Consider the following 12,835-nt stretch of genomic DNA (forward strand, 5'->3'; position numbering starts at 1 on the left):
CATAGCGAAGAAAGCCCAGCAGCATCTCTACTTTCTGCGAAGGCTGAGAAAAGTCCATCTCCCATCTCCCATCCTCACCACATTCTACAGATGTTGTTTTGAGAGCATCCTGAGCAGCTGCATCACTGCCTGGTTCGGAAATTGCACCATCTCAGATCGCAAGACCCTGCAGCGGATAGTGGTGTCAGCTGAGAAGATTATTGGGGTCTCTCTTCCCGCAAACAACATTATGAAGGACCCCACACACCGCTCATACGAACTGTTTTCCTTCCTGCCATCTGGCAAAAGGTACCAAAGTATTTGGGTTCTCACAACCAGACTATGTAACAGTTTCTTCCCCTAAGCCATCAGACTCCTCAATGCCCAGAGCCTGGACTGACACCAACCTACTGCCCTCTACTGTGTATATTGTCTTGTTTATTATTTATTGTAATGCCTGCACTGTTTTGTGCACTTTATGCAGTCCTGGGTAGGTCTGTAGTCTAGTGCAGTTTTGTGTTGTTTTTTACGTAGTTCAGTGTAGTTTTTGTATTGTTGATGTAGCACCATGGTCCTGAAAAACATTGTCTCATTTTTACTGTGTACTGTACCAGCAATTATGGTCGAAATCTCAGTAAAAAGTGACCTGATTTGACTTGACTTGAAAACAAGCAGTGTCTTTCCATCAGAAAAAGATATAAAGGACAACAATTACGCTTTTGATTGCACCCAGAGACCACTGCATCTGAGCACACTGCAATCTTACTGGACGTAAATGGCTTACCACCACCTATCCTTAATAATGGACTCCAACATCTTCCCACCCGCTGAAATCAGGCTAACTGGCCTGTCATTTCCTTTTTTATTGCTCCTTCCTTCTTAAAGAGTGGAGTGACATTTGCAGTTTTGCAGTCCTCTAAAACCATTTCAGAATTTAGTGATTTTTGAAAGATCATTACTAATGGCTGTACAATCTCTTCAGCTACCTCTTTCAGAACCCTGAGGTATAGTGCATCTGATGCAAGTGACTGATCTACCTTAAGACCATTCAGCATCCCAAGTGTCCTCTTTTGAGTAATAGCAGCTACACTTACTGCTGCCCTCGGCACCCTCGAATTTCTGGCATACTGCTAGAGTCTTGCACAGTGACGACTAGTGCAAAATACTTATTAAGTTCATCCACCATTTCCTTTTCCCCCATTGCTACTTTTCCAGCGTCACTTTCCAGCAGTCCGATAGCGGCTTTCAGCTCTCCTTTACTCTTTATATATTTGAAAAAACTTTTTGTATCCTCTTTTATATTATTGGCTAGCACACCTTCATCTTTCATCTTTTTTCTCCTGTTGGCTTTTAGTTGCCTTTTGTTGGTTTTTAAAAGTTCCACAATCTTCTAATTTCCTACTCTTTTTTGCTATATTATGTGCTCTCTCTTTTGCTTTTATGCTGTCTTTAATTTCCCTCGTCAGCCATGGTTGTGTATTCGTCCTTTTAGAATACTTCCTCATTTTTGAGATATATCACTCCTTCTAAGTGTTCCTTTACCTTAATCAAATCTGGTACAACACTCAATTCAGAATTACCTTCTCCCTAGTGTGTTCAACCACAAGCTGCTCTAAAAAGATATCTCATAGGCATTCTACAAATTCCCTCTCTTGAGATCCAGTATCAACCTAATTATCCCAATCTACCTGCATATTGAAATCCCCCATGACTATCATAACATTGCCCTTTTGATATGCCATTTCTATCTCCTGGTTATCCAAACTCCCATCAGGGTTTTTTTTTTAACCTTTGCAATTTCTTAACTCTACCCGCAAGGATTCTACATCTTTCTATGTCACCTCTTTCTAAAGACTTCATTTCATTTTTAATCAAAAGAGCTACCCCACCCCCTCTGCCTACTTGCCTGTCCTTTCAATAAAATGAGTGTCCTTGGATGTTAGATTCCCAACTATGATCTTCTCCAGCCATGACTCATTGATGCCCAGATTGTCATGCCTGCACCTGAAGATAATCTACTTTAATCAGTATACTGTAAATAACAATAAATAATGAGAGCATGAAATAATAAGATAAAGAGTCCTTAAAGTGTGACCATTGGTTGTGGGAGCATCTCTTTTGAGATGGCACCAGTGAGAAAGGAGGATGCCCTGGCTGGTGAAGATTTTTGATGATGGATGCTGCCTTCCTACGACCGCGTTTCATGTAGATGTGCTCAATGTGGAAGGCTTTACCCGTGATGGACTGAGCTGAATCCATGACCTTTTGTAGGATTTTCTGCTCAAAGGCATTGGTGCTCCCATAGCAGGCGATAATGTAGCCAAGTCAATACACTTTTCACTACACATCTATAGAAGTATGCCAACATTTATGATGCTATGACAGATCACCACAGATTCCTGAGGAAGTAGAGTGGATGTTGTGTTTTCTTTGCATCTACATTTATATGATGGGTCCAGGACAGGTCCTGTGAGATAGTGACACTCAGGAATTTAAAGTCACTGACCCACTACACCTTGCATCTACTTGTATACCAACAGTCTCATCCTCAATCCCATTACTCTGGTTTCCATCCCTCTATATCAAATTAATTTGAAACCTTCCCAACAGTTCTAGTAAACCTGCCCAAACAGATAATGATTGCCCCTTTGACTCAGGTAGATCCCGTCCTTTTTGTACAGGTCACACCTTCCCTAGAAGAGATCCCAATGATCCAGTTTTCTGAAACCCTGCCCCTATACCAATTCTTTAGCCATAGATTCACCTGCCAAATCGTCCTATTTTTACCCTCACTGGCACATATACTGGCAGTATTGCAGAGATTACGACACTGAGGGCCTGTGTTTCAGCTTTCTACCTTAACTTAATATATTCTCTTTTCAGGACCTCTTTCCTTTTCCTACCTATGTTGTTGGTACCAATATGTACCACAACTTTCAGCTGCTCACTCTCCCCTTCAGAATACTTTGGATCCTACCTACATACAGGCAGAGCCTAAAAAGCAAGGCTCCCCTTAATCCTTTGTTCTCAGTATTTGAAGCTGACATGTGGGCTACCTTCAGGAGGATGAATCCAACAAAAGCACTTGATCCAGTTGGGTACCTAGCCATACACTAAAGACCTGTGCTGACCAACTGGCAGGTGTGTTCACTGAGATCTTTAACCTCTCACTTCGGCAGTGTGTGGTACCCACCTGCTTTAAGCAGGCATCAATTATATTGGTGCCCAAGATGAACGCGGTGACCTACCTGAATGACTATTGCCCAGTTGTACTTACATCCGCAGTGATGAAATGTTTTGAGAGGCTGGTAATGAAACATACCTGTTCATGGATCCTGTCAGGGATAGATCCACAGCAGATGCCATCTCATTGGCTCATCAGTCAGTCCTGAATATCTGGACAGCAAAGATGCATAACATCAGGATGCTCTTTATCGATTACAGCTCAGCGCTTAATAGCACCATCCCCTCAAAAATAATTAATAAGCTCCAAGACCTTGACCTCAATGCCACCTTGTGTTATTGAATCCTGGATTTCGTCACTTGTAGACCCCAGTCAGTTTGGATTGGTAACAACATCTTCTCCACCATCTCCATCAGCACAGTTGCATTACAGGACTATGTGCTTAGCCTCCTGCCCTACTTGCTGTACTCCTATGACTGTGCAGCCAAGCACAGCTCTAATACCATATTCAAGTTTGCTGCTGACTCCACTGTTGTGGGCTGAATCAACGGTGGTGTTGAATACAGGAAGGAAACTGAAAATTTGGCTGAGCAGTGTCATAACAACACCCTCTCACTCAGTGTCAGCAAGACCAAGGAGCTGATTGTAGACTTCAGGAGAGGGAAACCAGAGGTCTATGAACCTGTACACATTGGACCATCCAAGGTAGAGAGTGTTAGCAACTTTAAATTCCTGGGTGTTACTCCTTCAGATGATCTGACCTGGATCTAGCACATAAGTGCAATTGTGACGAAAGCAAGCCAGCACCTCTACTTCCTTAGGAATCTGAGGGGATTCAGCATGACATCTAAAACTTCGACAAACTTCTATAGGAGTGTAGTGGAGAGTATATTCACTAACTGCATCACGACCTGGTATAGAAACATCAATGCCTTTGAATGGAAAATCCTTCAAAAGGACGAGGATTCAACACTGTACATCATGGGGAAAGCCCTTACAGCAATTGAACACATCTACATGGAATACTGTTGTAGGAAAGCACCGTCCATCATCAGAGGTCCACACCACCCAAGCCATGCTCTTTTCTCACTGCTGCCATCAGGTTGAAGGTACAAGAGCTTCAGGACTCACACCACCAGGTTCAGAAACAGTTAGTGCCCCTCAACCATCAAGCTGTTGAACAAAAGGAATAATTACACTCACTTGTCCATCCATTGAGATGTTTCCACAACCAATGATCTCTCTTTAAGGATTCCTTATAAGACCATAAGACATAAGAACAGAATTAGGCTATTTGGCCCATCGAGTCTGCTCTGCCATTCAATTACGGTTGATCCTTTTTTCCCCTTCTCAACCCCATTCCCCAGCCTTCTCCCCGTAACCTTTGATGCTGTGTCCAATCATAAATCTATTAATCTCTGTCTTAAATACACTCAATGACCTGGCATCCACCACTGCATGTGGTAATAAATTCCAAAAATTCACCAACCTCTGGCTAAAGAAATTTCTCCGCATCTGTTTTAAGTGGACACCCCTCTATCCTGTGGCTGTACCCTCTTCCCCTAGACTCCCCCACCATGGGAAGCATTGAGATACATCTGCTGCAGACCTGTTGCAGCATTAGGCAAATTGCAGCAGGTCCAGGTGCTTGCTGAGGCAGGAGCAAATTCTAGCCAGAATCAACCTCCAACCACAGCAGTGAGAGTTTGAAGACGTCATTGAACACTCCAGCCAGTTTGTTGGCAGAAGTTTTCAGTACCCTGTCAGGTACATCATCAAGGGCTGATGCCCTGTGAGGGTTCATCCTCTAATTGGATATTCTGACTTCAGGGTCCAAAACACAAATCACAGGGTTGCCAGATGCTGTGGAGATCCCCACAGGTGTAGTATTAATCCTTCTTTTAAAGCATGGATAAAACACATTGAGCTCATTAGGAAGTATAGCATCACTGCCATTTATACTGTTAGATTCTGCCTAATAGGAAGTAATGCCATGTGAACCCTGCCACAACTGTTGTGTATCTGTTTGTTTCCATTTCACATAGAACTGCCTCTCACTCTCACAATGGCATTTTGTAGATCATCCCTGGATTTCTTATAAGGTTCTGGATTGCCAGTCGTGTATGCTGCGGACTCAGCGGATGGCAAATCTCTTGATTCATTGAGAGTTTCTATTTTGGGAAGACTCAGTATGTTCTCAAAGACACACACTCATCCACGTGAGTCTTGATGAAGTTGACAACAGCTGTGGCCTATTTATTCAGATCTGAGATGAATCTCAGAATATCATTGAATCCACTGATTTAAATCGTACAGTAGACACTCCTCCGCCTCCTTGAGCCTACTGCGACCGTCCTCACCACTGGTACTGCGGTACTTAGTCTCTGCCTATCTGCTAGGAGAAGAAATACTGTCTAAATGGATGATCAAACTTGCTAAAGTACAGATGTAGGATGGCACAGTAAATGTTCTTAACTATGGTGTAACAGTAATCAAATGTATTGGTTCTGCAGGTGATGTTGGTGGTAATTTGTCAGAGACTTCAAGCTGGCCTGGTTGAACTCCTCCCCAGTGATCGGGAGTTCATCAGGGTGTGGTATCCCGTACTGTTACAGTGCTTAACTCCTCCAGTGCCAGTTTGATGTTTGCCAGGGGTGGAATGAAGACTGTTAACACAATAATGATGGAGAGCTCCTTTAGTGGATAGAACAGATGACACTTGATTGTCAGATGTTCCAGGTTGGGGTAACAGGATTGAGACTGAACTAGCATGACTATGCGTCATGATAAGTTAATCAAGAAACAAATACTGTCACCTCTGCCTTTATTTGATACCACAGTCTGGTCTATGCAGTGGATGGTGAAACCCATGGGGGTTGTTATGAGTGTGTGTGTGTGTGTGTGTGTGTGTGCGCGCGCACATGGGGGTGTAGGTTAACAGCTTTGAATGGAGAAGATTATAGGGTTATCTCATGGATTAGAAAAAGGGAAATTATTTCCTTGGCTAAACGTGTCCTGAAAAAGAAGGACACCCTTAAAATGTAACAACTTTGTTATTTGCTTAGAGACAAGAGAATCTGCATATGCTGGAAATCCATGAAGGAATGAAGGGTCGTGGCCCAAACTGTCGAGTGTTTACTCTTTTACATAGATGCTGTCCGGTCTGCCGAGTTCCTTCAGTTTTTTGTTTGTGTTGCTTGTAATTTGTTTATTTTATTTCATTTAATTATCACTAAATCCTGGATTTTTGTCTACCATCAGTCCCAGTATTTTCTCCATTGCATATATATTAAATTGTTAAGTTCATTGCCATTTATTTTGCATCTTTCTTCGATCATGCAATTGTGCTGTCTTCTGCTACCATGAAAGCAAATAAATTGGCCTGGGTAATGCTGATAGTTTTGTTGCTGTAAGTTGCTGAGTAAGCCTTTGACCTTCCTGGAAACATGTTGAGATGTGGAAACCGCAGTTTGCCCTGTGCCAGAGGTGAGGCTCCATTATTTTTCAGTGGACATAACTAGACAAAAGTTTCAGAGGCAAAGGAGAAGAGAAGTCACTTTTACAATTTTTCAAGTCATTTTAGATGGTTTATGTGTTTAAGTTGATTTTATTTGTTAATTATTAATTTCAGTTCTCGAAGTTTCTTTTGGGCATTTTGGGAGTGGAGCTCCTTCTTTCCATTTCTCCATACAACATAACCCATTTCAACGTATCAAGCTTAAGATTAGCTTTATTTTTCACATGTACATTGATGCATAGAGTGAAATTTGTCACTTCAATTACTGACACAGTCTGAGGAGGTACTGGGGGCAGCCTGCCAGTGTCACTGTGCTTTTTGTGCTCACAACATACTCACCCTAACCTGTACATCTTTTGGAATATGGCAGGAAACTGGTGCACCCGGAGCAAACCCACGCGGTCGTGGCGAGAACATACAGACTCCTTACAGACAATGTTGGGAATTGAGCTCCAATCTTCTGACCACTGGCACTATAAAGCATCTTGATAGCTACTATATATTACTTTGTCACCCTATGCCAGTGAGTTTATGTCAGTTTACAGAGAAATCCCATTCCTTCATTAATTTTCACAAATTGGCACCAATGCTAGTGTTCCATGAAATGACATGGGTAAAAATCTGAGGTTAATCCCTTCCTTAAAAGAGTAAAATATGGTTGTGCATTAACATTTGCCCTGTTCTGTTCTTTTACTGGTGGCATGTTGACTGGTATTTTTAAAGATTGGCAGGAAATGTCAATTATAAACATAAAAGAAATGTATTTCTTTTCCCAAGTGATTTGTTTTTGTTGATAGGCATCAGCTGTTTTCAACATTAGGCAAACCTTCTGTTATAATCTTTGATCTGAAGGCACTGATTGCAAGAGTGATATTGCGATAATAACTTTAGAGTTTAGATAGATATTTCAGATAATCATGAGGAGAAACAGCTTCTTGTCAGAATCGGAATGGGGTTAAATATCTGTTACGTACCCCGTAACTGGGTTGCCAAACCAGCAGAAATGGATCACTCAGTTGGAGTCTGGATTACTAGAACTAAGAAAGTTTTATTAAAGAAACAAGCAACACAGTACTCTAATCAAAAGGATAATAAATGCAACAGTTCAGCAATGATAAACACACATGTGCACAGAATTAAGATAACAGGATCAATCAAGCTCTATCGTTGTCTAGGGGCAAATGACCAGTTTCAAAGTGACACAAAGTTCAGTTCAATTTAGTTCAGTTCGCAGTAATCGTTGCCATGGCGATGGACAGTGGGGGGTAGGAAGGAGAGAGAGCAAAACGAATGAATATTCAAAACAGCTTCCACACACAGACCTTAGCAGTCAGCTTTCCGGCGAGCCCTGTGTGATGTCATCTGAGGTCACCGACCGTGACCCCTCCATTTCCAGATACGACCGTTTCTCTGCGCTGAACCTGGCACCCAGGCAAGGGTGGACACACACCAGGTTCCCGCCAATCGTGCCTTTCCACCCTGAGTGTCTAAGGCTTGATCCCGCGATCAGCCGTCCAAAAGCTTCCCACCAACTTGTGAGAGGCGCACCGCTTCCAGGGTCTCGTTACCTCGGGTGTCATGTGTGTCTTGCCTTAGCGAACCAGTCCCTTTTTATTCCCCTGCTGGGGTATTGCCTGTCCATCACTTCAAACAGTTCAGGGTTCAAAGGGGGAGCCGTTCTTGACAGCTCTCCTTCCCCTTCATTACACATCTCCAAATGCTGCTCCATTGTTTTCTTTATCTCTCTCTCTCTCCTGAAGACAGGTGGCAGACCAACTGCTGATCACACAGGACAGCTAACATCTTAATCTATGTGTATTCCTGTCACAATCACTGCCTTGTATGATGTGAAATTTGCTGTTTTGCAGCAGCTTTGTGTATTTTAGACTATAAGACATAGCAGAATTCATCTTTTTAGCACATCGAGTCTGCTCCACCATTCCATCATGCCTGATTTATTATCCCTCTCAACCCCATTCTCTTGCCTGCTCCCCGTAGCCTCTGATGCCCAGACTAATCAAGATCCTTTCAGCTTCTGCTTTAAATATACCCAAGGAATTGGCCTTCACAACCATCTGTGGCAATGAATTCCACAGATTCACCACGTCTGGCTAAAGATATTCCTTCTGACCTCTGTTCTAAATGGACGTCCCTCTATTGTGAGGCTGTGCCCTCTAATCCTATAAGAAACAACCTCTCTACATCCACTTTTGGCCTTTTAATATTTAATAGGATTCAATGAACTCCCAGTTTATTGTTCTAAACTCCAGTGAGTACAGACCATCAAATGCTCCTCATACATTAACCCTTTCCTTCCCCAAATTATTCTCGTGAATCTTCTTTGGACCCTCTCCAATGCCAGCACATCTTTTCTGAGATAAAGGTGCAAAGCTGCTAACAATACTCCAAATGCTGCCTGACCAATGCCTTATAAAGCCTCAGCATCACATCCTTGCTCTTATATTCTAGTCCTCTCTAAGTGAATGACCAAAAAATTCAAAAAATCAGAATTACAAAGGAACTTGGGAGTCCTTATGCAGTGTTCCCTACAGGTTAACTTGCAGGTTGAGTCATTGTTAAGGAAGGTAAAGCATTCACTTTGACAAGCTTCAACACCTAATTTTTTGTTGTTATATGTTTATTTATAGGTGCATGGGATTGTACGTCGATCTAGTTCTTTTAACACTGGTCGTATTGAGCATTTGTACAAGAATCCTCAGACACATGTAGAAGGGAGTAAGTTTGCATTTTGATATCATTGACACTTTTAAAATTAAATTATTCCTTTGCTAGATTAACTCTTCATTTTGTACTGTTTCTTGCACAACTCCACTATTACATGTTTTCCCCTTTGTCAGTTGATAATTAACTGCAGCATCTGCGATTTACTGAAGTTTTAATGATGAAATTGCCATCTTCATCTAGGTTTTCTCATTTGAAAAAAAATCATATAAAGGATATGCTTTTAAATTTAAATTATGATGGTACAGAATCGAAAAAAATAACAGGTTTATTTTTGGCACAAGTCCACATGGACATAATACTTGAAGTTTGAAATTGTGGCAGTACTAGTTATAATATGCTGTTAGTAGAATCCATTGAACTTTTGCAGATATATCTAGTATGGAGAAAGAATTTTGTTATGGTTTAACTTTGGCCAAGAGAACAGCAGTTCAAGGACATGAATTCTTACATGTAAGAAAGTGAAAATATTAAGCTTTAGAACAATGGGAATAGAGAATGTTATAAATTATAAACGGGAAGTGTAGAAACAAACCAAGTTGTGAACTGGCTTTACTCCAGTCACCTTTCTTTGGATTGTTCTCAATAATGAATAGATTACTGGCTGATACTTTCTGATGTTTGCTGAGGAATTAAGTTTATTTTTTCTTGATAGTGGAAACATATATTAATATGATCTTGATATATTTAACCTTAGTTTTGCTGATCCTATTTCCACTTGGTGCAAATACTCAGTTTTGAGTGGTATAACAGTGATCTTTTCATTGAAAACCTTCATTCCTTCTTTTGAGTTGTAGTATTTTTACAATAACAGATTTTTTTCAGATTTTCTTATAGATATTCAGCTAGTTTTCAGCACTAGTATACTTGCTCTTTCTAAGATGCATTGATAAACTACTATTGTTCTGTTCATTGTCATCCATTATTGTTATTTCTTTGTTTGAAGGCTTTTGCAAAGTTACTTATTAATAACCCAGGTCAAACTGACTAAAGTTTAACTTCAAAGTTGATATTAATGATTTGGTAAAAAAACAGCACACTGCAAATATTAACTTGACTTTTCAATGACAGGTATGATACTGCACTATGGGGACCTCACTGACAGTACGTGCCTTGTAAAGATCATCAATGAAGTGAAGCCCAGTGAAATCTATAACTTAGGTGCACAGAGTCACGTTAAGGTACGCAATTTTTAACAGAATATTGTATTCTAAGTGATGCCTAGCTTTTTAGGAAAATTAGGCAATAATTTATCATTCAGGAGAGGGACGGGGGAAAGAGTGGTGATGGTGGGTCAGGAAATGCAGTGGATCATAGGAAAGTGAATGGTGGTATGGGCTATATTTGGTTGAACATTTCTTGGTGTAAGCAACTTTTTAGGTGAATGGAGGATGGTAATTGAGGTGTGAAAGCATGGGTGAATTGTAGGGTGGTATTGTGAGGGCCCAAAAGAAAGCTGTTAAATAAAAACATCAAGGGAACCTACCAACTTTAGGTTCCCAGATCTAGGCTGGGATAATCTCAGATAAACCCTAATTCACATCGTGGAACTATGGAATATGTGAAAAATGAAGAGCTAAACAAATTTTATTGGGTTGTGGATCAGCTTGACCTAATGGCTTCTGGCAATATTTCAAATGAGCTTTGCACTAGCAATAATGTCCTGGATGAATGTGTGAAGCAGGAAACAGCTCATCAAGACAACTATGATTTGTGATGCTACCTGGTTGAATTTCCGAAAATCAACATTCTATGTAAAACAAATCAGCCTTGAAGCTTATTCATGAGCATAACTGGGGAATCTTTTACTACCAACCTTCAACATTCAACTTCTCTTATACTGCTGAAGAAGCACAATACTTGGTGACCAAATTATTTGACGATGTAAACCGTGGATAATTTACTATACATATAAATCTGCCTGAATTTGTTGTCTGAGAAATGTTTGTGATGTTACTTCATAACTTTTCATCTCTTTGAATGTTCTTTTAACTCTGTGATATTGAGCCCTAAGGGATAGATCTATGTATATTTTTGAATACCTTTCTGAGTGCAGAAGGAAGATACACAACATTACATGAAACAGCTAACATGAAATGGACATGTTCTTACCATCATTCTGTTGGCTTTACCATGAAGCGCTGATGCACCACAATGTCACAGCAATGCATTAAATTAGTTTTTATAAATTCAGCTACTCACTTTGACTACAACTCATTCATATGCTACTTTAGTTTTATTTTTTTATTTTACTAAGATACAGCCTGGAATAGGCCTTTCCAGCCCTTCGAGCCACATTGCTTTGGAATCTCCTGATTTAATCTTAGTCTAATCACAGGACAATTTACATTGACCGATTAACCTACCAACTGGTACATCTTTGGACTGTGGGAGGAAATCCCACACAGTGATGGGGAGAGGGTACAGGCAGGTCCTTACAGGCAGTGGTGGGAAATGAACCCAATATCGCTTGTACTGTAAAGCATTGTGCTAATCACTACACTACCGTGCTTTTGTAACAAAGAGCAATTGCAATGCCTGTGTATTTTGAAAAAGAAATGTATTTAGATGTTGAAGTGCATATGTAATGGGACTCTCAAGGATAATAAACAATAATTAAGGCGATAAAAGGCTGAGGCAACAATTAGAGCCTTTGTGAGGAATGCACTTGGAATACTTTTAGCATCTTACCTATTCTTGTTGTTTATATATATATATATAAACTTCGTTTTTAATCAAATCATTTGTAATGGAAACCTGAAGCAAAGTGACTACCTATCCTTTAGTGTTGTGTTTTCTTTTCCCATTAATGTTTGTTTATTAAGTGATGTTTGACTTCTGATGAGTCTCCTGTTTCAAAAAAATGGAACATTTGTCTGCAATATTTTTACATGTGTATATATTTGTGTTGGCTATGTCTCCAGAATCTACAGTCCTCTATGAATGTCTCATTTCCAGTTAATTAAATTAGAAAGTAAGAAAGAAAAATAATAGGAAATTAGCCTAGTTTCCCATAGGAAGCATAAAAAGATAGAAGTGAATTTTATTATATGATGGGAGATGATTACAACAGTCAAAATTTCACAGAAGTATAAGCATTTGTCATTTTGAAGTGTTAATATTGTCTCATAAGTTACTTTTGACTAAAGCTTTATTGAGAAGAATACTTTATAACTCATAAGAGATCCATTTTTGTACATTTACTATTTATCATATTAAATTAATTTGATAAGATTTATGTTGTCTCATTTGCAAAATTATAGAATTAACCTTTTAGTGTCATGTTCTTGGAAAATGGAATGACTGGTGATGTTTTGAAATGATTAGTTATAGAGGAAACTTCACAAAGGCCCCTGTGCTAGAGTGGGCAGGGACTGGGTATGGTCTGAAAAATAATAACATAAGGAACTTAA

The 12,835-nt window shown here is 40.1% G+C and overlaps 1 protein-coding gene across 1 annotated transcript in view; it reads left to right on the forward strand.

Annotated features, from left to right (window-relative positions):
- gmds (GDP-mannose 4,6-dehydratase) overlaps positions 1-12,835 on the forward strand; it is a 657,689-nt gene that overhangs the window by 101,377 nt on the left and 543,477 nt on the right. Inside the window, exons 3-4 of the mRNA XM_072283399.1 lie at positions 9,329-9,416; positions 10,494-10,603. Of these exons, the coding sequence (XP_072139500.1) occupies positions 9,329-9,416; positions 10,494-10,603 (198 nt within the window). The remainder of the gene's footprint in view (positions 1-9,328; positions 9,417-10,493; positions 10,604-12,835) is intronic.

The sequence above is a fragment of the Mobula birostris genome, chromosome 19 (genome assembly GCF_030028105.1).
Source record: "Mobula birostris isolate sMobBir1 chromosome 19, sMobBir1.hap1, whole genome shotgun sequence".
NCBI lineage: Eukaryota > Metazoa > Chordata > Chondrichthyes > Myliobatiformes > Myliobatidae > Mobula > Mobula birostris.